The 25,112-nt window shown below is 49.8% G+C and overlaps 11 protein-coding genes across 11 annotated transcripts; 6 read left to right on the top strand and 5 right to left on the bottom strand.

Annotated features, from left to right (window-relative positions):
• Window positions 1-334: 334 nt before the first annotated feature.
• M437DRAFT_79067 (uncharacterized protein) lies at window positions 335-2,326 on the top strand (the record flags this gene model as incomplete). The annotated part of the gene is made up of 1 exon (XM_041027097.1): window positions 335-2,326. One exon carries the CDS (start codon window positions 335-337, stop codon window positions 2,324-2,326), a length of 1,992 nt encoding a protein of 663 aa, XP_040875381.1.
• A 531-nt stretch (window positions 2,327-2,857) lies between these two features.
• Window positions 2,858-3,605, top strand: M437DRAFT_59514 (3,4-dihydroxy-2-butanone 4-phosphate synthase; the record flags this gene model as incomplete). The annotated part of the gene is made up of 2 exons (XM_041023593.1): window positions 2,858-2,918; window positions 2,983-3,605. 2 exons carry the CDS (start codon window positions 2,858-2,860, stop codon window positions 3,603-3,605), a joined length of 684 nt encoding a protein of 227 aa, XP_040875380.1.
• Window positions 3,606-3,939: 334 nt separating this feature from the next.
• Window positions 3,940-5,585, bottom strand: M437DRAFT_59518 (FAD/NAD(P)-binding domain-containing protein; the record flags this gene model as incomplete). Its single annotated transcript, XM_041023594.1, has 2 exons — window positions 3,940-4,638; window positions 4,692-5,585. 2 exons carry the CDS (start codon window positions 5,583-5,585, stop codon window positions 3,940-3,942), a joined length of 1,593 nt encoding a protein of 530 aa, XP_040875379.1.
• A 1,119-nt stretch (window positions 5,586-6,704) lies between these two features.
• On the bottom strand, window positions 6,705-7,328 carry M437DRAFT_88665 (glutathione peroxidase 1; the record flags this gene model as incomplete). The annotated part of the gene is made up of 3 exons (XM_041028883.1): window positions 6,705-7,048; window positions 7,106-7,222; window positions 7,286-7,328. The coding sequence occupies 3 exons, from the start codon at window positions 7,326-7,328 to the stop codon at window positions 6,705-6,707; spliced, it is 504 nt and encodes a 167-aa protein (XP_040875378.1).
• A 1,090-nt stretch (window positions 7,329-8,418) lies between these two features.
• On the bottom strand, window positions 8,419-9,209 carry M437DRAFT_59499 (uncharacterized protein; the record flags this gene model as incomplete). Its single annotated transcript, XM_041023589.1, has 2 exons — window positions 8,419-8,881; window positions 8,932-9,209. 2 exons carry the CDS (start codon window positions 9,207-9,209, stop codon window positions 8,419-8,421), a joined length of 741 nt encoding a protein of 246 aa, XP_040875377.1.
• A 4,220-nt stretch (window positions 9,210-13,429) lies between these two features.
• Window positions 13,430-15,921, top strand: M437DRAFT_59606 (uncharacterized protein; the record flags this gene model as incomplete). The annotated part of the gene is made up of 3 exons (XM_041023607.1): window positions 13,430-15,229; window positions 15,326-15,748; window positions 15,805-15,921. The coding sequence occupies 3 exons, from the start codon at window positions 13,430-13,432 to the stop codon at window positions 15,919-15,921; spliced, it is 2,340 nt and encodes a 779-aa protein (XP_040875376.1).
• A 610-nt stretch (window positions 15,922-16,531) lies between these two features.
• On the top strand, window positions 16,532-17,332 carry M437DRAFT_31745 (uncharacterized protein; the record flags this gene model as incomplete). Its single annotated transcript, XM_041019211.1, has 1 exon — window positions 16,532-17,332. A coding segment is annotated over one exon (801 nt), but the record flags the coding sequence as incomplete, so codon positions are not given.
• A 993-nt stretch (window positions 17,333-18,325) lies between these two features.
• On the top strand, window positions 18,326-18,856 carry M437DRAFT_59439 (uncharacterized protein; the record flags this gene model as incomplete). The annotated part of the gene is made up of 1 exon (XM_041023580.1): window positions 18,326-18,856. One exon carries the CDS (start codon window positions 18,326-18,328, stop codon window positions 18,854-18,856), a length of 531 nt encoding a protein of 176 aa, XP_040875374.1.
• Window positions 18,857-18,910: 54 nt separating this feature from the next.
• M437DRAFT_59426 (uncharacterized protein) lies at window positions 18,911-20,299 on the bottom strand (the record flags this gene model as incomplete). The annotated part of the gene is made up of 1 exon (XM_041023578.1): window positions 18,911-20,299. One exon carries the CDS (start codon window positions 20,297-20,299, stop codon window positions 18,911-18,913), a length of 1,389 nt encoding a protein of 462 aa, XP_040875373.1.
• Window positions 20,300-21,357: 1,058 nt separating this feature from the next.
• Window positions 21,358-23,012, top strand: M437DRAFT_79060 (uncharacterized protein; the record flags this gene model as incomplete). Its single annotated transcript, XM_041027096.1, has 5 exons — window positions 21,358-21,421; window positions 21,481-22,190; window positions 22,229-22,252; window positions 22,308-22,457; window positions 22,512-23,012. 5 exons carry the CDS (start codon window positions 21,358-21,360, stop codon window positions 23,010-23,012), a joined length of 1,449 nt encoding a protein of 482 aa, XP_040875372.1.
• Window positions 23,013-23,753: 741 nt separating this feature from the next.
• Window positions 23,754-24,812, bottom strand: M437DRAFT_34551 (uncharacterized protein; the record flags this gene model as incomplete). The annotated part of the gene is made up of 2 exons (XM_041019278.1): window positions 23,754-24,149; window positions 24,231-24,812. Coding segments are annotated over 2 exons (978 nt in total), but the record flags the coding sequence as incomplete, so codon positions are not given.
• Between the last annotated feature and the right edge of the window lie 300 nt (window positions 24,813-25,112).

The following is a 25,112-nucleotide window of genomic DNA, read 5'->3' as shown; positions in this document are numbered from 1 at the left end:
CCATGTTGCCTTTATTTTGATGACGAGGATGCGCGATATAAAACTGGAACAATTTCGTGCAAATCCTAGGTATGCACGGAATGAGATTGAATGGTGGTATACAACGAGTCGTCTTCAAAGATGAGGTGAGGTAGCTCTCGAGCATGTGCCTCGGCTCGGCCTCAACGACCAACCCCGCGCTCTGGTCCCTCATCGTCAACGACACCTACGCGACACCGAGGCATGCGATGCTTGCACGAAGACTCTAGACTGAGCAATTAAGACTCTCATCTGACCTGTTCTCGAAAGCCAGTTGAGGGTTGGATCACTTGATCACAACTTACCACCAGCAGTAATGCCTACCACGATACAACGACCCATCAAGAAACTCCTAGTTGCCAACAGAGGAGAAATCGCAATTCGCATTCTACAATCAACACGCGAATTACCAAGTCCACCGGAAACGTATGGCCTCTATACATCCAATGATTTGACTCACATATCTCTGGGACGACCAAATCATGCAATCGAGATTCCTTCGCCAGCAACATACATGGACATTCCTGCACTGGTGCAACTAGTAAAGGAAAGAGGTCTTGATGCCATACATCCTGGCTATGGCTTCCTCTCAGAAAGTCCTGAGTTTGCTCGACAGATGTGGGAGGAAGCGGATTGTATGGTAATCGGGCCAGGATCCAACATTCTCGAAACCACTGGAGATAAAGTCGAGGCCAAAAAGCTCGCTGCCCAGTTCAACGTACCTGTGCTGCAAGCCATGACATCGCCTTCTCAGAAAGCCGAGGACATCAGCATGTTTGCGAACAAAGTGGGCTTTCCAATCATGATTAAAGCCGCAGATGGCGGAGGCGGCAGAGGCATCAGATTAGTCAGGGACGCAGCAGAATTGCAAGCAGCAGTACAAAGATGCATCGCAGAGAGCCCCTCCCGAAAAGTATTTGCTGAAAAGGCTGCTGTGGACGGCTTCAAGCATATCGAGATTCAAATCATTGGAGATGGAAAAGGTGGCGCCAAACATGTCTGGGAAAGAGATTGCAGCATGCAACGACGCTTCCAAAAGATTGTTGAAATTGCGCCTGCTGTTATTGAAGACCGGACTACTGTGGCTCGAGTTATTGCAGCGGCAATGCGAATTGCACAAGGAGTAAATTATCTCGGCCTAGGCACATTCGAGTTCCTGGTTAATGTCGACAAGAACGAGTTCTACTTCCTGGAGATCAACCCAAGGATTCAGGTCGAACATACGATCAGCGAAAGCATAGCAAATGTAGACTTGGTGCACGAGCAACTATTGTTAGCCCAGGGGTTGGCAGATCACACCGCCGACCTGCCCACCACCGCAGACGCAAACCCACCTTCCAGATTCTCTGTACAGCTGAGGTTATGCGCCGAAGATCCAAACGCGAACTTCTCGCTCAGCACTGGCAGTGTCACCCAAGCAAGATTTCCAAGCGGAAATGGCATCCGTGTAGATTCGCATATTGTGCGAGGTGCAGTCATAGGATCGGACTTTGACAATCTCCTAGCCAAGATCATTGTCACCGCATCGAGCTGGCAGAGCGTAGTAGTCAAAGCTCGTCGGGCACTTGAAGACACGGAGATCGTCGGTGTGAAGACCAATCTGGGTCTCCTCCGCGCGATTGTTGCAGATCGAGAGTTTGAGAGTGGCACAGCGGACAATCAATGGCTCGAGAAGAATGTTTCACGGCTGCTTGGGGCTGGCGACAGAATTGGTGAGCGCATACAGAATTTGAACACCAGTCTACCTGCTGTGGATGATTCTGCAAGTCAGTCAAGTGGTGGTAGTGCAGTCGGAGGTGCATTGTTGCGGAAAGGCAATGCATGGGCTCTGAGTCTGTCACCCGTCGAGACTTCGGAAGGGAAAGCAGTTCGAAGTCATCATGTGAAGATTGAAAAAGTGTTGAGAAATGACTTCCCAGACACACTATCTGCCGTGGTTGCAGTCAGCACATCAGGTGCAGGATCGCAGACATACAAGATGTCGCTCGAAAGTACGGGTGCAAGTCAAGCGGCAGTCAATTCGAAGCACAAAAAAGGGGATGCAAGCAACAAAGCGCATGTCATACTCCCAATGAACGGTAAGTTAGTCGAGATGCTTGTCGAAGAAGGAGAAGAGGTGAAAGAGGGACAAGTAATTGCTTTCGTACGCCAGATGAAGATGGAACTGGAAGTGCGAAGTCCAAGATCGGGCACAATAACGTGGGCTCTGGAGTTGGAGGATGAGGAAGGTGATGATGTGGAACAAGGTGTGCTGCTTGCGGTTCTCAAAGATGAGCATTTGAGCGATGCAAGAGAATACAAGCTCTAGTATGTGTCTGCAGAGGAAGGAGAGATAGAAGGTGCGAACAGGACTACCTCATCCTGGACAAATAAAGACAGCTAATTAATCAGGATTCACTTAACAAAGAGGGTTAAAAAGTTTAGCTCGGCGGTTTCGGGATTCGGGAGGAATTGAGCGGGTTGCAACTGCCCCGCGATGGGATTCCGAGTGTTCTACCCGCCGAGGGTTCTATCCGATGCTATCGGCATCCATAAAACAAGACACTTTCACATGATCAATTGACTCGTTCTTTCCGTGATTGCGCTCGTGCAGATATACTGTTTTCCAGTTCCGCTGTCTATACCACAGATTGTATAGCAGATTTGGAGTTTCTAGCTTACCAATCGCTCAAGTAATCAATTATCAGAGGGCCGTGTTTCGGGGAAGCTACAGTCATCAGCGACATCACAAAGCACCTTCCACATTTGCGCCAATTCACCTCGACGTCAACTCAGCACTTCTTCTGCTCTTTCGCGACATTTCTTCTCTGAGTCGCATACTCCTCCACATACACACTCCATGGCAGACCATTCCGGCGACCTCGTCTTTGACGACATCCCCTCCGCTATCAAGGCCTTTGGTAATTGACCCACCAACCAATCCTCTCGACTCTCGACTAGCCCTCTAACTGCTCCCTCCAATAGCCGCTGGCGAGTTTGTTCTCGTGCTCGACAGCCCCAATCGCGAAAACGAGGGCGACCTCATCATTGCAGCCTCAGCCCTCACTCCCGCAAAAGCCTCGTTTATGATCCACCACACCTCCGGCTACCTCTGCGCCGCCCTCCCCAACGCCCTCGCCGATAAACTCGACCTGCCTCCCATGGTCGCCGCTTCTTCAAACGCAGACCCCAATCGCACCGCCTACACCATCACCATCGATGCCTCCGACAACGTCACCACCGGTATTTCCGCAACCGACCGCAGCACAACGTGTCGCTTGCTAGCAAATGCAGATGTAAAAGCCTCCGACTTCAGAAGACCTGGCCATGTAGTGCCGCTGCGCGCAGTTGCTGGTGGTGTGCGTCAACGACAAGGACACACAGAAGCTGCAGTCGAGTTTGCAAGGCTGTCAGGCGACAAGAACCACGTCGGTGTTATTGCAGAGATTGTTGAGGAGTCAACGGAAGTCCCTGGAAAAGCTGAAAGAGGTGGTCTGCACATGATGAGGGCGAAAGAGTGTATCGAGTTTGGAAGGAAATATGGCATCAAGGTTGTCACAATCGAGCATTTGAAGGCATATGTGGAGGAGACTGAAGGAAAGTTGTAAATTATGGAAGAGATATGATGTACAAGTAAAGAGCTATGGTTTACATATGAGGGAACAATTGGATCAAGATCTGGAAATGCTGTCCAAACAAAACCCTCTCCCGAGAATGTACAGAGAGGTACAAAATCATTCAAGTATGGCAGGACTTCCTTTTGAATCGGAAGAGAAGGCCACTCTTGTTCAAGCATCAATTACTTCACAGGACGCTTGGGATAGAGTCTTCTCGAATCTGGCTTACCAGGAAAGAAAGACGAACCACGCCTCAATGAGAAAGAAATAGATCGAGCAGATACAATGCTATGCAGAATCACCCATCAATTCAAACCCCTACATTCTACTTCTCCTTTTGCTCCTCTTTCTCCACCGCCTTCTCTAAAATCCTCAAAGCAACCTTCTCACCACTCCAATACGCCCCTGTCGCTGTACCAAGCGCAACAAACGGACTCGTATGTTCTCCCGCAATCCAAATACTCTTGTTTGGCATCCCCTTCCTCATAGTTTCAATATGTTTATCTCCATCCTCCAATCCAACTTGGAAGTTTGCATAACTTCCATAGCCGGCTAGTTCGTCTCCTGCCCATGCGGTTGCGAACACAGCCTTTGGGACGCAAGCAGGGGAGGAGGAAGAATAGTTTGGGAGGAGGGAGATGTAAGGGTGGAGGAAGGCGAGGAGAGCTTCATCGCGTTGGAGTTGGGGTAGTTGGGCTAGGGATGCTATGTGTGCAGAGCAATCACCATAGATATAGAACAGCAGGCTTGGATGTGCGAGGTTACCAGGGAATGCGGCGAGGTTCATGGCTTGTTGGTCCCAGTTGTGTGGGTTTGTGGATGAGGCGTAGGTGGGTGCTAACCAATGGGTAAAGCCTGGATAGTTTGAGGTGTGTGTTGAGGAGGAGTTTTGGTGTAAGGGTGTTGTTGTTGCTGTTGTGTTTGGAGTGGAAGTGGTGGTGGTGGGGAGGTGTGCTGTACCGTTGGGTTCGCCTTTTGTGGATTGAGCTTCTTCCCAGAAGGCGCTTGGGAAGGTGATGTAGATCTGTTTGTCTTGTTAGTTTGATGCTTCCCTGGGTGGGAAGTTAGATGGTTTACCTTATCCAAAGAACCATACCCGATAGCATCAATAGCTTTATCCAGTTCTGGAGTCAATCCATCGACAAACACGTTCTTGTTCCTCTTCAACCATCCCAAAGGCGCCGTCATGACAACCTCGTCAAACTCATACTTGTCGCCTCCCTCCACTTCCACCTTCACCTTATCCTCCTCGTTCTTTCTCTCCTTGATACCTGTAACTCTAGTCTCCAACTTGACCTCTGCCTTCTCCAACGCAGGTCTAGCCACATGTTCCAAAATCTTAGTGTACGTTCCCGCAACGAACGGATTCTCACCCTCTATACACTCCTCCAACCAAAAATACTTCAAACTCTGTTTCGTTGTAGCACTTCCCACATAACTACCCCAAAACTCGCATACCTTCAAGAAGGTCCGTCTTTTTCGTTGCTGTTCTTCTGTTTCCAAGTCTCTCCAGAGTGTTTCTGCTTCTTGCTTAAAGTAATCCATAAGTGATGTTTGAGGGTCGATGGTGGCTGTGTTTTCCCTGCTATACTTGAAAGCTTTGGAGATCAATCCGTCTTCCCAAAGTATACGGCCAATTTCCTCTGCATCATCTTGACTCAAAGGTTTTCCATTAGTATCCAAGATCCTCTGTCTCTCATCCCAATAATGCAATTCCGTGCTCATCTTCTTCGCGATCTCGAAAATGGGATTATCGTCCGTTCCATGGATCCAATTCGGTCCTAGATCGACCGTATGTCCGAGGTGTTGGCTTTGTCCCACTCTACCACCTACACGGTTACGAGCTTCGAGGATGGTGACGCGGTGGCCGTGAGAGAGAAGCACGTCTGCGCAGCGAAGACCAGAGAAGCCAGCGCCCACGATACCGATGTGAAGTTTTTTGGTGCTGTTCATGGCGGCGGCGCGGAGCATTGCTTCTTGATCCTGGGAGGTTTTCTTGTCGTCGAAACTATTGAGGCCACCAGGGACGGGAATGTTGTTTCCCCACATTTGATTTTTTTCTGTTCTGGTGATTCAAGGGCTAGAAGAGAAATTCTTTGTCAGCGTCAGTCACTTGTATGGGGCAAAAGCTGGAGAAATCGAATGGGAGAATTGAGATAGAGAGATTGTGGTCAAAGTGTTTTTTCTTTTTCTGTGCTGCTTGGTCTGTTGGATGCAGACAGTGCAAAAGAAACACCTTGGCTTCTTCTAGGATACTCTATATCTTGTGATACTTGGAGATAGGGAGGAATAGAAGCGTCACAGACTCAAGATACGTGTTCTTTCGGTGTATGTACAAACGAAACAGCAAGCAGCAAGAACAACTACTTGCTTTGAACAAAGAAATCAACATTGCTTACCTACAATTTCGTGTTGCCGTCAAACGTATAGGTATAGACAAGACAAGAAGAAGCCTATTCGGCGGTTGATGGGAGAGTTCGAAAGGCGGTCAGCGTCGCTCAGAGCCGAAGACCTCGTATTCCACCTTGCTGTATCTCGTGTTACGGCCGTGATCCTCCATGTCGCTCAAGGTATGAGCCTGTAGCACAAGACTCATGACTCGTATCCGTCGACAAGAATCATGCTCGCGAGAGATCCGAGAATGACTCGGTAGTCGATAGTCGATACCGTCCCGTTGCTAAAAGCGCAAGCGCCGATGTGCATCGTCTGAGATGGTAGTCTTGACTCGCGGGCTGTTGCTGTTCGTGTGATATGTATTCTTGTGGTAGATGGTACAAGAGTTATCACTATTCGCTCCTTCCACTCTGAGCTTGCTCATCATATTACTAAAGTGCGAGACATGTCAAGATGAGCAGGTTTCGCCACGAGTTACTGCAATGCTATCGGCAGCTCAGAAAGTGTTTCAGAGCAAAAGAGGTCGCGACATCATTCTCGTGATAGGAATATTCATTCTGCGTATCGTAAAAAACACACGGGTATCAATGAGGGTCCGAATAGACCTGCGCATTCTTCTTCGCGCAAGCCATTATGCAAAATCGCACAAGCGTGCCTCCACTTCCTCTCATCCTCTTGTGTCCACTCCCCAGCCCTCTAAGCCTTGAGCTGAGCCTCAATAGGAGCCTTCAAGCTCTCAGGCTTGGTAGTGCTAGCCCATCTACCCTTGACCTTGCCATCCTTGCCAATCAAGAACTTTTCAAAGTTCCACTTGACTCTCTTCAAACCCATGATACCGGGTTGTTCGTTCTTCATCCACTCGAAAACGGGCTCGGCCTTGTCGCCGTTGACGTCGGTCTTGCCGAGAACAGGGAAGGAGACGCCGTAGTTGACCATGCAGAATTCTTGGATGGTGTCGTTGGAGCCGGGGTCTTGAGAGCCGAATTGGTTGCAGGGGAAACCGAGGAATTCAACGTCGTTGGGGTGGGAAGCCTTGAGTTCTGAGGAACGAGTTAGAAGAGAATGCGGGTAACGAGCGAGGAATGGGATAAGCGCACCCTTGTAAAGCTTCTCGAGGCCCTCGAACTGAGGAGTGAAACCGCACTTGCTGGCGGTGTTGATGACGAGGACGACCTTGCCCTTGAGCTGGGAGAGATCGTAGACGTTGCCCTTCTCTGCACATTATCGTCAGCTCTATGTCGCTCGTCTCCCTGCGGTCGCGACACTCATCAACTTACTGTCAAGAGGCTTGAAGTCGTGGAAAGTGGTAGCAGAAGCCATTGTGTTCGATGTCGCAACTTTTCTGAAGCTAAAAAGAGATCTCGTCGCAAGGTTGATATAGGTGACAGAAGGTGTAGAGAGTCGAGCAGCAGATAGGAAGCAAGCGGAAGAAGATAGAACAGGCTTCATATACAAGTAATTTATCGTATCAATCCTTGAACCACAACGCTCCCCTTTGGAATGATTTGTGAGCAGCGCACCAAGGCCCGTCGGCTTTTCTGGAATCTGGAAGCCTTCACATGTCGCGACCCCTTCCCGGATGACGAAACTTCCGTCCTTGTTCTTGATCTATTCGCCGAGGTCCAAGTTTCCCAGCATAACGATAAACTTTCGCTTGACAGAACTGCTGGCTAAAACTTTAATCCACTTCGTATCGCGAAGATCTCTTTACGAGCAATGCGATCAACAATAATCTCTTGATTTGTGTTTTGCTCACCATCCTTGCCCTAATTCTTTCTACTACGAGGACAACACTCATCAAGTATCTTGTATAAAAGTTATGGTCAGCACCGGGTAGATCCGTATTCCTCCCATTGATGACTGTCATATGAGCACTTTGTCAGATGACGGTCGTGTCATCCGCTTGTATCTTGCAAGATCAATCATGTATGCCTATTTTATCTATCTAGAAATGTGCTTGTCGCTACATCGGGTGCCCAAGCATTTACGAGTAACACGAGATCACTCCAAAAAGCCGAAAGAAGTAAAGAAAGAACAAAATACAAAAACGAGCAAGAACATGTCGACGAGAGCTGGTACAAACAAGCTGTTGTTGTCGACTCCGGAACTGCTGGGGTCCGATCTAGCTTCTCCACCTTCCAGGTGAAACCGAGATCTGTGTCTCAATCTCTTGTCCTGACTCGCTGGGCTTCTCACGATATCCTCTGATCCGCTGGCGGGATGTGTCTTCCTTCAATGTTCCATCTTCCTATTCCGCTGGGTTCCAGGTAAGATCTCCGTGTCCGGGGGTGGTTCTACGGCCCAACATCCGTCTAGCACAGTTATCCTCTGGCTGGGGTAGTTCCGTTCATGGGAAGGGCTGTGGTATCTGTTCTCCAATTGTGTTCTGGGTCCTGGACTGGTTCTTCATTCATCCGAATTGACGAGAGCGCCTCTGCATCTCATTGACCTGAGTCTGCCATTGCGCAGACATCTGTTGCTTGCGTGAATCTACTGCAAGCTTCTGCACTAGTCTCGGAGATGCAGACTCCTTCTTTGTTTCACTGGCGGTCCTTCTCTTCTTCACCTTGTCTTGGGATTTTCCAGCTGCTCTTCCTGCACTGGAGGCTGGAGGTGTCTTGGCTGCTTTGTCCGGACGATAACCATGAACGCGCTTCATGTGGTCGAGCAAGTTGTACGCTCTGGGGAATCCATTGTCCGGGCCGGATCGGTCACAGTCTTTGAACTGACAGAGGAAGGGTTTGTTTCCGTGTCCGTGGAGTCCATGAGCCTCGCGTTCGTGGCGGAGAAGACAAGCGGTAGACGAGAAACGGTTGTTGTTGCAGTTTTGGTGCTTGCAGCGGAATGGCTTAATGTGTGAATCAATGTACTTGCTGTGATATCATGTTAGAAGCGACTCTTGGAGACAAAGAAACTCACGCACTCGTAGTTGCACTTGAGCTTAGTAGCCTTGTGCTGGCATCCTTCAGAGGCCAAGAAGGGACAGTGATAGCTGCCGTCCTTGCCAGGTTTGGCGGAGTACAGAGGGTCAGTACGAGCCCGTCCGTCAGTATCCTCGGTCCTCGTCCTGGTTGTGGCCGTGGAAGAAGCTGGGCTGCAAGGAGTATCCCCATATCCGTGAGGAGCAACACTGCCGACGGAACACTCAGAAACGTTGCTGCCCAGAACAGGAACCTCAGGCTGTACAGAGAATGGCACCATGGATCCACTGGAATAACCTGGCATGTGTGTTCTATATTGTTGGATAGGGGCTCCATATGGTAGATCCAGCTCGGTACTTGGCAAAGGCATTGCCGGGACAGATTCATTCGAGGTCACGGGCACAGTCATCCGGCGGTGTCCAGCAATCTCCTGGATCTGGGTATCCGATGGCATGTGGTTGTAACTTACTGCAACATCTTGTGGACAAGCTTGAGTATATAAGCTGTCTACCCTAGCGTGACCAGCACGAAGGCTTTGGTTGCTATATCCAATATATGGGGCCATGGGAACTGGGTTGCCTACAAATCCGGCTGTCTGTGGGATAATCCTAGGAAGGTCTTGTCCTGGGATATCCATGGCAAAGTATGGCTCGGCAGAGGCTTCCGTGGGGGAATACCAGGCATTGAAAGTGGGTTGAGGGACGTCCATACCTTGGGCAGGGAAAGCAAACATTTCGGTGTCGAACACAGCGGGCTCCGCAAATGCGTTGAAGTTGGGCTGCTCAGCTACCCAGCTTTCAGGTCGACAGGCATCCATAATGGGCATATCCTGTGAAATCGATGGGTCCAGTGAGGGGAAGCTTACGTCCGACGCGGGGAGAGTGTAGGCACTCTGATTCGAATCACTCATGACTGGCGAAAATGGGGCGGCTCCTGACAAGAACATGCCATCCGTCCATCCAGGCGTGGTATAAAGGTCAGTCTCCGGAATGTGTTCCATCTTGGTTCCCGGTGATGTGGATGAGTAATGAGCGCTGTGGTCCATACTGTATGAGCTCATTGAGTCACACGAAAAGATGCCAGAGTCCGAAGAGGCGTCTTCCAAAGAGTCTACAGGGGAAGCTGGAGGTGTCAAAGAGGTGGTGTCCCAGACAGATGAATTCCAGTGGCAGATCTCAGATGGTGAAGCAAACAAAGAATTTGTGCAAGTGGAAGGGAGAAAATGACAGTTGCTAGATAGAGAGGAAAAAGTCAGCGACAACGACTCATTGTAATGCAGCAGCTAATGTATCAGAACAGTGAGAAAGAGAGAAGAAAGAAGTAGCCTGCTTCATGTTAGCCCAAATCATTACTTTTATCTCATTGAGCTCTACCAACCAATCGGTCGCCCAGTGGATAGTGTGATCCAGATCCGGACTTGAAAGGTGGTCGGAGTGTCTGTCTGTGCAGAATGAGTATCGTCAATAGTGTTGACAGGTCCGGTCATGGGGATGTTGAAGGGAGCTGAGTATAGACTCAGTAGGATATGTCAAAGGTTATCCAGGACAAGATAGGAGGATGATTACGTGTTGGAAGACCAAGTCGTAAAAGCTTCTGTTGGTATGAGGGTGCAAGAGCCAAGTGACGGGTACCGCCTCGACAAGGGCTTGAAACATCTAGCGACGTGGGAAATGTCCAAGCCTCTCTGAGCCGTACAGCTGTTGGCGACATGACCAAAGACCACAACAAACAGAGTCATGCTGAGAGAAGAGGACCTTGCAAGTCTGGTGTGACAACAGTAAAGCAATAAGGATTCCTGTCCGATGAGAGCTAATGCTTTGGTGTGTGGAAATGTTCCTGCATATCTCGTCAAGGCACGATTTAGCGACTTCCTGAATCTGTCTCATGGCGACTCCGAGGAACAAAGGGACCAAATCCGGTAATGAGATGATCGCACCGAAAGCATTACAACAGACAAACTCAAGCCAAGTCTTCTTCATATAAGTTGACTGACAACAGAGCTGTCAATGTAGCAAGCAAGAAGTGTACGAGTGTTGGCTGACGAGAGAAGATCCGGGCTCTCGAGGTACTTACCCGGTTCCCAAAGGTATGTTGTGCTACAGTGATCCGGATATTGTCCTTGGCTGGTCTTGGAATGGTCCATCCGATCCGGTTGGGTATCCTTGTGTGGCCTGGCATTTTGGGCATATATAGTCCTGGGATAATCCAAATGATTTCCTAAAAAGGCTGGCTCCAAAATGCATGAAAGCAAACGGCAAGGAAAGAACAGTAAAAAGGCCCGGTCGGGCAAACATCCAGGTAGCTTGAAAGCAAAACAAAAACAGTAAAACATGGGTCAATACCTGTCCAAATATTCCTCGCGGGTGCGATATGTCATCCTGGTAGTGTGGTAAACTGGCTCAAATATAAAGCCTGTTACACTTGATTGTGTTCTTGAGATGTTTTCTTGAAGCAAAACAATGTGCAAAAGCACGAGAGACAGGAGAATGCCAAGATAAAGTAGAGAGGAGCGGATTGGGTATCAGCAGAGGAGAAAGGCAGAAACGAGTTGGGCAGCAAGCGGGTTTACATATGCGAGACCAGAAGTCAGGCCGGCAAGTGGGGAGTCTGCAAGCGCCAGCGTGCAATTTTGCCGGACAAGGATGATGAAGCATGAGATTGGCCGAAGCAGCGGTGCATTGCAGCATTGATGTGATGGGATGATCGCCTACAGACGCGTGCGGATTGTCGGTGATAGTCAGGAGTGCGGCCTCAGTGTGTGGTTGGCCAGCATGTGCATTGGCAGAAGACGCCCGTGCCTGCACAAACCTGCTTTGACGGTAAGAGAGTCATTTCTCCCAGAGATGCACCGATGGTCCCCGACGAATAGCTGGCTGGGCGGTAAAGATGATGGCGTAACCTCAATCTATCGCGGACCTGTCAATCACCCCCGTCCTTCGCGTGTCTTGTGCATTTTTGGAAACATGCAAATAAACTTGCTGACCTCGTCATTTCCAGCGCGACATCACACACTCTATGAGTGCTCATCACACTTTTTACCCGCAACCTTCCAACTCGGAGAGTCTCTGGAAGCGAGGTTGTTGTGTTTGTTTGCCAGCGTGTTTTCTCAAGAAGCGTGCGTGGGAAGAGAAGCCCCGACTTTGCGGTCCGTCTCTCACCGCTCTTATCCACGAGTTGAAATCGGGCATTTCTCTCAGCGTCAACTATTTCTGCTCTGCCTTTCGGCCGAGAGCTGCTATGGTACATATCGAGGGCAAGTATAGGACGACCGGCATGTCCTTTTGTGGCTTGCTTGCCAGCACATCTTGGATGCTTTGAAGTTGGCTACAGCTGACTCCCAACCACGCTGAATGAACATGCTTGGCGCATGATTGTGTAATCGCATTGAGACAGATTGTCATGACTGTTGGAGAGACATTCCTTTGCTGATTGCAGGTACCTTATGGTGTCGCTGTTCGGTGTGCGAGGTTGCTTCTCGCGGTTCCATTTCTCAAAGCTTGTGGTACGACCCTGCTTGACTGGGATTGTAGGTGCCCGCCAGTGCTGAGGCTCAAGAACCTGCCTATTCTAAAGGCAACCAGATATACGATAGGAACAGTTTGCAAGAACGACCAAGAGTGTCTGCTGTGTTTGGTGGTGAGAGCTCTTGACATTCGAGTCAAGCATAGAGGAATGCGATGTTACGTGAGTGACAAATGTACTTCAACACACGATGATAAGGGAAGCACAAACATGGTGGCACTTGCACAGGTTCATTTTTTCACGCGTTCTGGTGCGCTTGCAGCAAGCAGTCATTGGTTGAACATGTTGGTGGAGCCTTCTGTGGAAACGAGTGTATTTGATCTCATCTTAAGAGCTGTCAAAAGGCCTCGATTCAGGAAGGAGGATAGGCCAAGAATTGATTTGAGCAACATGAAATAGCACAAGGAAGTGTTTGTGCATGAAGTAGGCACAAAGAGGGTTCGGCAGGATGCAGTCAATAAAAGTGTTGAATTCTGACAGCCTCCTGTTGATGTGTAGACCATATCCTAGGAGAAGGACCAGGGGGTGATTTGCTTCTAGAAGAGAATTGATGCGCAACGGCTTCCGGTCTGTGAGTCTGTGTCTCCCGTGTGGAGCGGAGCAATTGGCCAAAGTAATCTCAGCTCAGCTCAAATTCATGAACATTATCTTACAGCCTCCTGATTTTTCTTCTTTCGCTCTTTCCTGGTATCGACGATGAAGCCTTGATACTTGGCCTCAAATTCGGTCAAGGTAGCATTGAATTGTGGACGCGGTGGAATCAACAGGTCGTAACACACTCGACTCAGCAACCCCGCCTAACCCCTTTCTCCTGGCTCTCATCGCTCAATTGCAATGGCCGTCACGATGCATCCTCAAGAGTCGCCGGCCCACTCGAGGCCTGATCCATTTGATGATCTCAGTGCCGCTCACGACTACCCACAAACATCATTCCTCGATCCCAGCACACCAGGCTACACCGACACAGACTGGAAGGCCATGGCTGTTCTGCAGCAAAATCAGAGTGCCTATGCTCATCAGCATCCCTCTTTGATCAGTCCCTCCGACATGCAACAACCACCCACGCCGAGGACCGACTCATTCGCCAATGGCGACGCCCTGCACAGGCATCTCCTAGTCGAGACTGCCATGTTCGACAGCTCACGATTCGACATCCTGGCTATCGAAGAGGTCGACGCCTTGAAGAAAGAGAAGACAAAAGTCGATGCCCGTATTGAGGGAACACGTCGCAAACTCGCTCTCGAGAGCAAAGTCCGTGAGGCCGCTCGCTCCTTGCACCGTCTGTATTTGCAAGAGGGCCGTCTCTCGCAAGGCCGTAGAAAGAGCTTGTTGGGGGACAGAAGACTTAGTTCGTCCAGTGTCAAGAGCAACAGCGCCGGTCAGGCTAGCGAAGAACTTGCTCAAAGCGAGAAGAAGGTTGAAGAGCTGGTTCAGATTCTGGTTGGTCTTGAAAATCGCAGACAATACATTGAGAGCAGGCTCTTGTGCCATACGGCTGCTGTCTTGCAGGCCGCTCATCTTCAGCGCGAGGCTGAAGCCGCCGACCATCTCTCGCCTGACCATCTGCCTCACATTCGCGACTACGATCAGAGTGTCCACAGCGATGTCTCGAAAGGCCAGTCCATCATCCACAACAGCCAATTGAACGATGTCAACACGCGCCTACAGTTCCTGAACGGCCAGATGCGCTCCCTCATCTCACAAGCAAAGAAAGGCCGTGCAGGCAGCATCGACACTTCGCCCGACGACATTCCATCCGCCTACCCAGAGGACGACGAGCCTTCGATTCGCCTCAACAATCAGCTCGAGCAGTTGCAAGACGGCATTTTTGCCCTACTTGAAGAACACAAATACATTGCTCAATCACGCGAGGATGCAGATCAGGGTCTTGTCGAGAAAAGGCTGGAGGGCGTCAACAACCAGCTATTCACCTTCCTCTCTGGCTACGAAGGTATACAATCACCTCCACAACCCACTGGTCAAGGAATTCAAGATCAGATCAGCTACCTCGAGGAGAACATTACAAACGTCGATCACATGCTGCAGCACTCTGCATCTCTTCAGGACTCTCATCAAGCCATGACGAGAGATCTAGACGAGGCACATGCCAAGGCCAACACTCACGCTGAGAAATCTGCACAACATGAGGCAGTTATGCTAGGCCTCTGGGGAATCATGTCTTCTAAAGAGTCTGCTGCTGCCAACAGAGATGTTGACTTTGATGATGAAGAGCTCGAAAGGACCACATCCGAGCCTTTCAGCACTGAAGCCTTCACATCCAAGGTTCAACACTTGTTCTCCCGCCACAACGACCTCGAGTCCCAAACTGCTATCCTAAAGAGACAGATCGAACAACAACGCGAGCTCGCTGGAAAGTCTACCAGCGAAGATGCTGCTCGTGCCAGTGAAATCGAAGAGCTCAAGGAGCGTGAGCAAGAGGCACTGGAAGAAGTTGAAGCACACAGCAAGCGTATCGAGCAACTTGAGGATCAGATCGTTGAACTCGAGAACAAGATTTCCGAGCATCAAGACGAGGCAAGAATTGCAGCCATTGAAGCACAGCACAAGGAGAGCGACCATCAAGACCGTCTGGAGGAGTTGACTGGATCTCTCAACCAGGCCAAGGTAGCCAGAGATACTGCAGAGGCCAATCTGGCTATCAAGGCCGAAGAGATGGATGACCTCGAGGCTGAAATCGTACGTCTCACCACCGAAGTCGCAATGGCCAAGGCGGAGTTGGATGGTGCGTACGGCAGTCGATCAGAACGTGCCAAAGAAGTGACGTCGCACCCCGAATTCCAAGAGATGGAGCAAAAGTCCAAGAGCATGTCGGCAGAGCTGGAGCAGTTGAGACATGACAAGGGCCAACATGAGAGCCAGATGGCCGAAATGCTCGGACTCCATCAGAATGCCGAGTCCAGAGCCAAAGCGCTGGAAGGAGAGATCATCACGCTACGCGAGATCCAGGCAGCAGGCACACGCGACGACGGTCGTATGCGCGCATTGGAGAAGGAGCTTGCCGACATGGCGACTGACTACCAAGAACTTACGCGCGAGACGGTCGAAATGGAGAAGGAGCGTGAGAAGCTTGAGGGAGTGATTGATTCGCTTCGTGACAAGATGGATGCTCTGGAGGTGCAGCTCAGCGATGAGAAGGTCAGATGGCTTGGTGTCAGAAGCCCTGGCGGCACACCAGAGTTGGGTGGCACAAGGGAAACGACCAGCACCATGGTGCTAAGAAATGAATTCAAGAAGATGATGAGAGAGACTAGAGCAGAGGGAGTCAAGTTGCTAAGAGTGAGTACCATTCCTTGGGTCATTCAAGTAGATCAGACAGCTAACAGATGCAACAGGCGGAACAAGAACAACGCAGACAGATCGAGTCGCAACTTCGCAGTCTCCGAAGAGAACGCAACGGAGGTGTCAGTCCACGTCTGGGAATGAACAGCCCAGGCCTTCGCCCGACTTGAGGTCGGGAGGCGGTCGTTTCGAACAATAGAAGGATTGGTCTTTTGGCATTTACACGAACAAGGAGTTATCAGGGACATGTTACAAGAGCATAGGAGATCATGAGCATCATGGAACTTATGAGCATGAGAAAATGGAGAATTAGAGGACATAGCGCAAGTTCTTAGAGGTGCTAGTCAGCCAGTATGCTTGCAGGTACTGATCAATTTTGTCTACCTATTTTGCTTCGCTGCATCCAATTCCCATCAAGGTGAAATATTTTGGCCGAATCTGAAGCTCGGACCAGCGACGAGAGAGTGCTTTCTCTGGCATTCTTCGCTCCTTCCAATTTTTTGCATAAACACAATTGACGGTCAATCACTCGAGATGGATTCAATTATACGGCGGAGATGTCTTGCGCATCTCGCCCGCAGTCGTATACTGGGTTTGCGACACACGAGCACCGCGACAACCACAGCGCCGTCGCCAGCCCGACACACCTTACCTTCAACCACATCTCCACTCACCACAACCTCAAGACCGAAATCTTCACCTCCCACAACCTCAAGACCGAAATCTTCACCTCCCACGTCCTCACCACCAGTCAAAGACATCGTACCTCCGAAACCAGTCGACCTCCAACGCTACCACGTCTCCTCTCCACCCACACCAGCCCAACAAACCTACGCCCATCGCTACTTCCAAAACCCAGCTTCCCCTCCCATCCATCTCTGGACCGCCGCCAAATTCTCCACAATACCTCGATCCCCATACCCCGAAGTGTGTTTCGTAGGCCGCTCCAATGTCGGAAAGTCTTCCCTCTTGAACGCAGTGTTCGGCCGTCCTAAAGAGAAAATCGCAAGAGTGAGCAGCAAGGCTGGACATACGAAGACGCTTAACGCGTTTGGCGTAGGAGGCAGTCAAAGAGACACAGCAGCCAAAGAACCACTTAAGCAATTGGTTGCAGGAGCTTTGGTGGTGGTAGACACACCTGGATACGGCTACCACTCTCGTCAAGAATGGGGCCCCGAAATTAACAAATTCTTCGAAAAGAGAAGGCAATTGCGTAAAGTTTTTCTACTTGTCGACGCTTTACACGGTATCAAACCTAGAGATCTTGTGTTGCTGCAACATTTCGAGACTGTGGGGATTGATTATCAAATCATTCTGTCCAAAGTGGATAGGATAGTTATGACGGACTCTAAAGTCCCTGGAGCTGAGAAACTCGCCCGTCAAGTCGCTAAACTTGACAAAATTTACCAAGAGGTGGAAGAACAGTTGAGTACACTGGATGAAGGCAAGAGGAGGAAGAAAAGAGATGTTCTGGCTGCGAGTGCTGAGAAACAGATTAAAGGACTGCAAGGGTGGGGTGGTGGTGCAAAGATTGGGATTGAAGCTGTGAGGTGGGCTGTTCTCAAGGCTTGTGGACTGGATTGCGATGAGCAAGGAAACAGGAGATCTTTTGAGAACTTCGAGCTTCAGGCGGCAGAGGAGGATGAAGAGGTTGTGGCTTGGAGGCCTGAGAACTGATTCTTACGTCGACAAGCTGGTCTTTCAGTCCAAACTGCTTATTAGAGGTAGTCGTCGGTTGAAGCCTGAAACACCACAAGACAAAATTCTCGAATGCTCATCATAGACCAAAAATTGCATATCTCTGCAACAAATCAGCATATCCGGCAACAAGACCACGGCTCAGAGGTCCCTGACAAAGCAACCTTGCCTACAATGGTACTTTTCCTCAATTTTGGCAGTACCAGGTCTCGAGGCTTCACAGACAAAAAAAAAGTGTAAAAATTTGGATATGATGGTACCTGTGGGGTTTGAACCCACGCATCTCTCGATAGTGGTGTTTTCGTCATATATCAACTTAAAACCACCGCCTTAGACCACTCGGCCAAAGTACCCAGACTCTAGATTCAATTTTTCTGGTCATATATGAAGTTTTTGGTATAGAAAACAAAAGTGAAGCCTGAAAACCGGTGATCACAGAGACGAGAGGTGTTGCAAGCATCTGTAACTGTAGCATCACTTACGTCGCAAAGTCTGTACTAGCTTGGCACCGGTCTGAACTGCTAGCTACCACGGATCTGCGCGGTTTGCCCCGAAGCCTGGTTTACGGTCACTTCCAATTTTGTGAAAATCAAACATGCTCAGGTGAGAGGTTACATCAGAAACAGCACCTGTTGGAAGTGTGCCGTCATGACCATATGCCAGCAGTGACCTGGCTGTAAGGACTAGCTTCCGAAGGCTGTAGTTGCTTACAGCACTTCCTTCTCTGACCATAGGGTTGCATCAGATAGCGGTGCCGGATTAAGACACCGTCCAGCAAATGGAAAAGGGATATCGTTCCAGTTCTTGTTTCGACATTACTATAGACTCCTCTTCGAAGCTTCTACGGACCTGCGAGTCTCGCTACAATTCTCGAAGATGACAAGATCGCATCTGTCCCCCATCAATACATACTCTGTATTGGCAAGCCCGTCCCCTAGGCCGCCTGTACTCAACATTGAAATACCTGAGAACGCGAGATTTGCAAATTTACAGCATGTGTCATCCGCATCGGCGGTGAGCATTTGTTCACTTTGCAGAGACCTCGAACCTGGCGAAACTCTGGCGGTGCACAAGCCGTTTACACAAGGCATTCACAACGACGATTACATCGCCATGTTTCACCTTTTCGGACCACAGAATAACGCACTCAATGTCCCTATCATCATAATTGAGCTGGGAAATGATGCAGATTTTACTATGTGTCAGTGTTTGAACACCAGGGCAAACGTATCCGTCTCTTCGCTATGCAAGGACATGAAAGCTGGAGAAATTCTAGCTGTTTACAAAGATGGCAGCAGAGGAGATTGCAGAGACGACTTCGTGGGTGTGTTTTGTATTTTGGAATCATTTCCCGCGGCCATTGAGATGGAAGGTAGTACACAGAAGCACTCGTCGAGAATCAGCTAAGCAATTGACCGACAACCATCAATGGGGAAATTGCAGCATGCGCAGCATATCCAATCAGGTAATCTGAAGGATAAATCGCGGTTCGCCAGGTAAAGACTGTCCTACACCTTCCGTATCCGCCAATGTCGCACCTTCGTCAAGCACAATGATATTGTCAGGATAGATCGCTCCCAAACATGCCAAAAGCTCGAGATTGTTGCTGCATTGTATAAGGTGAACACCTCCCTCTTTATCCGTGATAAGCCCAGTAGAGCCAAAACTTGCAAGGAAATCTGCTGCGGAGTGAACACTCGCAACCACTTTCTTAGAAGCAGACTTCGAAGATTGAGCAGAAGCTTTGTAGCTGTAGCGCCAGCCACGGGAGATCTGGCCGACATCTATGGTTGAGCAATTCCCATTGGCGTAGGACTTTTGGAGGTGCAGGATGCGAGTTGTCGACTTAGAATCTGTTCTCCCGTCAATTGCGAATGAGCAATCTGTGAGTCCATGCTGAGTGGCATCTGAATTCGAAGACTGGCTGGGTTGTGGAACATCGATGCGAGGAGTAGTGTAGTAATCTGCAAACTCGTACTCGAAAGACACTTCCGGGGTTGCATCATCGATAATGGCAGGGATGTAGCGTAGCAGACGCAAAGACTGTCCTCCCACGACTGCTGCAGGCAGAATGACACCATATCGGTATTGAAAGCCATAAGCATTGTCTGCAGCCAAGTCCCGCGCCAGGAGAGATTGCGCAGATCTTACGACAGCTTTCTGCGTTGTTAGTTTTGTCATGAGCTCAGCGATAAAGCTCATTCGATTTGATTCTGTAAATCTCATGCCTAGTCGCTGCTTCCCCTCTCCAGCAGTGATTGGAATAACGACTTCCTCATAGTTATCAAACGGCAGAAGAGCATCTCGGAGCAGTACCATCTGGTGCAAATATTCGTTGTACATCTGCATTAGGTGACCCAAGCTACGAGGTCCAAACATCAATAGCGTGACTGCAGGTTTCAGTAGATGTCCCTCACAAGGGCTACGAATAGCATAGTCAGGGTCGAAAGAGACATCCTTTGTCTCGCGAGCATAAGTGACAAGAGTCTTGCCAATCTTGACAGCTTGAGCTGCGAACTCCTTGCGGCTAGCATCTTTTGCAGAAACCTCGAGACTGGACTCGCGAGTGCCAAGAGCGAGGTTGGAAGCTAGATTGTCCAAGAGCATTTCGCGAGCTGAAGGTTGGTTTGGTGGTGAAGGGCTCAGGTGGTGCAGTACAGTCTCGAGCAGTGGTGCACAGCCTTCAACGATTTGACGGGCTGTGTATGCTCCAGACGGTAGGGACCAGCCTGTACCTTTGACTATAGTGGACCCGTCATGCCCAGTTGGTACATGCGGAAGAGCACGTCCGATGCTAAGATTCTGCAGACCCGTGACTTGAAAGGGTTGGGTGCCAAGTATGGGTGACATTGTTGCAGATGCGAGATGGTATGATCGAACAGATGGCAGAGTGAAGATCTGTCCGGCTTTGTTAGCATATTGTCTTACAAGGGCAAATTTGATGTGTACGATCCGCTCAAGCAACGAGCCTTGATGATACTCGATTAGTGTTTGGCATGGCACTTACCCAATTCAGACGCACAATATATGCAGCAACGCCGTGCAGATTTCGTAGGCCAAAGATCATATGAACAGCAGAAAAGTTGCAAGGGCTAAAGGATCTTGCAGATGCAACAGGGTAACTTATGAGTGTCCAGAGTCCTCTTTATATACACAATGGGAGTCACCGGAGGAGGACGTCTTTACTCCGACTGTGCAGTATGAGCATTCTTCCTCCGCTATGTCATGACGGTGCTGCTGAAGTTAATCTGACATGTGGTTGAAGGACCTCTGTCTGTCAGAGGTGCTCATAAATATTGAAATTAATAGTATTCGTGCATTCTGTCAGGCTATCTCGACCATAGCCATTTGAACTTGACCTTTCATCGCTGAGCTCAGACTGCTTTACGGAACGGCATAAATTGAAAGCCCACAGAAACAACAAGCGCGTTCATGAACCCGCAGTTGAGTGACTTCTTATACGGCGTCTTCAAAGTCCGATAGTTGTGGAAGGCGCTTTGAGATGGCTGGAAGCAGGCAACTGCGTGGAGCACGTGATGACTAAGCACAGGCTGGACCCTGACCAATTTTCCCCGGCGCCTTGCTCCTTTCGGGAACAAGCTGGAGGGGCATCAGTCGTCGCAACTCCGTCTGCTTCAGCGTCCAGGCGATTAGAATGCTGAGTAGCACACATGACATGCCTTGAACAACTGATCATCATCATCCATTCTGTAGCTGCCAGACTCTCGATTTATGTTGTTGCATCACACTTCATGCCGTTGGCGGTCTTCAGGTTTAGCTAAGCTATAGCTTGTCATTTTGATCTGGCTGCTGAGATAAGCCTCCTCGCTCTACCATGTCGTTGTCCTTGGCTGTTCTCAAGATGGCAGACATATTTGAACAAGCTCTTATCTGAGGTTGAGTTCATCATGCAGTCTACTAGTGTAGATGATCAGCATGAGTGTGACCTCTGCCACAAAACGTATAGGCGACGTACGACATCTTATGTACGGCTCTTCAAGGAATCACGACTGATTAAATGCCTGTTGTAGGAGATCTACTAGTCCGACATAGACGTCACTGCAAACCGAACAAGGTTACGTCGAAAAGGAAGGCCTGCAGCGCGTGTGTACAAGCTAGATCAAAGTGTTGCCTGAGACAGCCGACTTGTTCTCGGTGTACTGCACGCAATCTAGTTTGCGAATATGTGATTCGCCGTTCCTCGGCATCACAGAATCCGGATTTCATGACTCTAGACTTGCAACATAACAACGACATTGATGAGAATGTCATGAGAACCAACACAACCGTATCACTGGATGGCTTAGTTGCTACCACTTCAACGTCGAACCCATCTTGGACAGCCCAAACCGCCAATTGGACACCCAATGATATGGATATCATGCAGGATGGGTCTTACCTAGCTTTTACGCCGTTCTCCACGGGACCTATTGATCAGCGGCCCATCCAAAACATCGTTGATCAAGGGGCGTCATCAGAGTGGTTGCAATGGAATGTTACGCTACCCGATCCAACAGCGCCAATAGCTGCACCAATAACGCCTGCAATATCTCTTGGTAGTCGAGAAGCCTTCAGAGCAATCGACGAATCTCCTTGTGTTCTACAAATCGACAAAGTGATACGAATGCTGCGCAATTACCCGGCATTACTAGCTTCCATTGATTATCATACTCCTCTTTTACATCATGAACTTTATAACATGTCTAATCCAGAGATCACGGCATTGCCAAAAACAACAACAGTAACATATCCTTTCTGAGACGTGTCATCTCTGCGAAGCGTCAGCGTCTCATCGAAGGATTCGTAAGTTCTAGTCACCTCCAAGCTGCCAACTTCCAGTGCTGACGCATATGTGCAGCCGAAAACTTCTTGCCTTGAAGAATGGGATTCTCTTCATGCCATGTGGCTCTATGAGATGATGGAAGTACCTGACCACTCAGACATGACCAACGATGATTGGAAACTGGGTCCGCGGACGAGAGGTCTAAACTTGCCTGTCGTGCTAAAAGTAAGTCGCATGCTTTATTTGTTCCTATCGTATAATCAAACTAATTGCTGCTAGATGACCCGCCGGTTCTACCAATCACACCCGGAAGCCACAGATCCATCAGCGGCACTGAGCAATGACTCACTTACTCGATACGGGACAGTTTCATCAGCATGGGTGACATGGCTAGTTGGAGAGACTGCGCGCAGAACAGTCTTCCTCGCACACATTGTCAATCATTTTGCCAGCAAGGACCTTGAAACTGGTGAAGCCTCGCCGTACTACGAACCGCTGAATGATGAGATGGAATGGAACATGCCTCTGCCTTGTTCGTCCGCTGCCTGGGAAGCGAAAACAGAGCAAGAGTGGCTTGGTGTAGTGCATTCCCAGCATCAAGTAGACGACCAAGCAGTCTCGCTCTCGTCAACTTTTGCCCTTGAGCCAACGATCAAGTCGCTTCTCACAAAGCTCACGCCAGAGCAATTGAGGTTGGAATATGCCGGCAACCTCGGACTCGACAACTCGGACTCTCTACGCAACTTGGTCGTACACTGTGCTTTAGCGCAAAAGTTCTGAGCATGAGAATCTGTAGACTTCAACGAATGCGCATAGCAAACCCAGTTTTTTTCGTACCTCAAAATAAAACCAACACGTCCAAAGCACTTTCTCGCAAAAACGTCATCCGCATACCACCCGTCAAGAATACGAACTCGAAAGTCTAAGACATGTCATCACCACATAACAGCAAAATGTCTTACCTCAAAACGTCCTTGTGAGCGCTACTTCGGTCACCCCGTAATGTCTTACCTCGACCAAAGCAGAAGGGAGATAAAAAAAACTTGGACAGATAGGAAATAATGAGGTAGGGCTGAGTGCCAAGGCTTAAAGTTTTCTTCGTTGCATCCTTCGCCGTTGCTTCTATCGATTTGGGGCTTGCTTGTGGCGTTCGAAGCATGATACAATACGACCCTTTTGAGAATTTGGAAACATGAGGGTCCCGAGGGTCTGGAAGCTGAGAGGGGTCTGATTGCAAGGTCACAGATCAAAGTCGGAGAAGTAGTAATTGTGTGTGAAAAAAGTGGTTTTGGTATGTATGTACAATTTTCAAATCAGATTCTCAAAGATCCAAAGCAGTAAAGTATCAAACAAGAAAAGAAGAAGAAAAAAACCCCGGTGCTGTCAAAGGGTCCCGTACGCGCCCGCTGTCTATATCGCTCGGTAAAACTCATGAATACATGTCTTTTTGTAAACTCGTCAGATCTCAATCAGGGTGGAGTTGCTGATCTAGCAACGGCCCTGGTCAAGAGTCTGGCGGGTGTACTGGTAAGACTGTCTGCAGTCGTACTTGTCGTTGCCAGACCAGCCACCGGTGTAGGTAGCGTAGCTGGTGCTGATGCTAGCATCGTACAGAGCACAGTAGGTACCGTGGGGGATACCGTTCTTGTGCAGGTAGTAGGCGTTGAAGCTGTTGCAGGGAGTGAAGTAGGACAGGCCAGCGGCGATAGCGGCCTGCTTGTTGAGCAGGTGCTGGTAAGCGGCGTAGTCGGCGCAGACCTGAGGGTTGAAGGGACCAGGGTAGAACTTGGAGCCCATCCAGTAGTTTGGAGCGTTGATGGCCTTGCCACCGCAGGTCTTGGGGCCGCTCCAGGTAGGGCCAGAAGAGGCAGTGGCGGAAGGAGCAACGGAAGAAGTACTGGAAGAAGTGCTGGAAGACTTGCTGGAGACAGGAGTAGCGCTGGACAAGACCGATGAGGCAATGCTGGTAGTAGAGACAGTGGTGTTGGTGGTGTCAACAACGTTGGGAGGAAGAGTGGTGTTGGTGGCATCATATCCGTTGGAGGCGGTCACAACAACCTGGAAGTCCTCGCGCCACTCGCCCTGGTTGGTAGCAGTAGAAGCATCAAGGTTGGAACCCCAGAGAGTGCACTTGAAGTTGGTGATGGACGAGGGGTTAGGGCACCAGTAACCCCAGACAGTGGGAGCAGTCGAGTCGTTCTTGGAGGGGTTCTGGCTAGGATCACGCTCGATGTAGATGTTGAAAGCAGTGCAGAGAGAAGTGCTGTCGCAGTGGGCAGCGCAGTCGGCAACGCTGTAAGAGGTCAAGGTGTAGAGACCAAGGTAAGAGTTGGCGCTGGAAGAAGCGTTCAGGTCAAGGAAAGTCTGCTGGTAGGCGTTGCCTGCTCCAATGGCGGTGTTGTTGCTAGGGACAACAGTAGGGGCAGCAGAGGCCATGCTGTGGAAGGGAGCGTAGGCAAGGAAGGCAGAAGCAGTGTCAGGAGTAACCTTGGGGCCGTATCCGTCTGGCTGAGGAGCGCAAGGGTCCTCAGGGTTGATGAATCCACAGTAGGTGCCCTCCTCAGGAGTAGTAGGGCATGCGGTGGTGGAAGAGCTGGTTCCGGAGACAGTGTTGACGGTGGCAGAGCCGGAAGAGGTCGACGAAGCAGCAGCCGAAGAGCTGGAGCGGGAGTTGGAAACAACTGAGGAAGAGGAGGCTACTGAAGAAGTCGAGGCAGCCTTGGAGCTGGAGGAGCTGGAAGAGGCGGCAGAGACAGGAACGTAGTAGAGAGGAACCCAGGAGCACCAGAAGGGGATAGTGGGACCGAAGTAGAGATTACCATCGTTGTTGCAGGTCATGGCCTGCTGGAAGACACCGTTGGCCTTGCACTCCAACCAACC

Source organism: Aureobasidium melanogenum, assembly GCF_000721775.1.
Source record: "Aureobasidium melanogenum CBS 110374 unplaced genomic scaffold scaffold_33, whole genome shotgun sequence".
In the NCBI taxonomy this organism is placed as follows: Eukaryota; Fungi; Ascomycota; class Dothideomycetes; order Dothideales; family Saccotheciaceae; genus Aureobasidium; species Aureobasidium melanogenum.
Note: the sequence above shows the minus strand (reverse complement) of the source record. Positions and strands in the feature narration are given on the sequence as shown.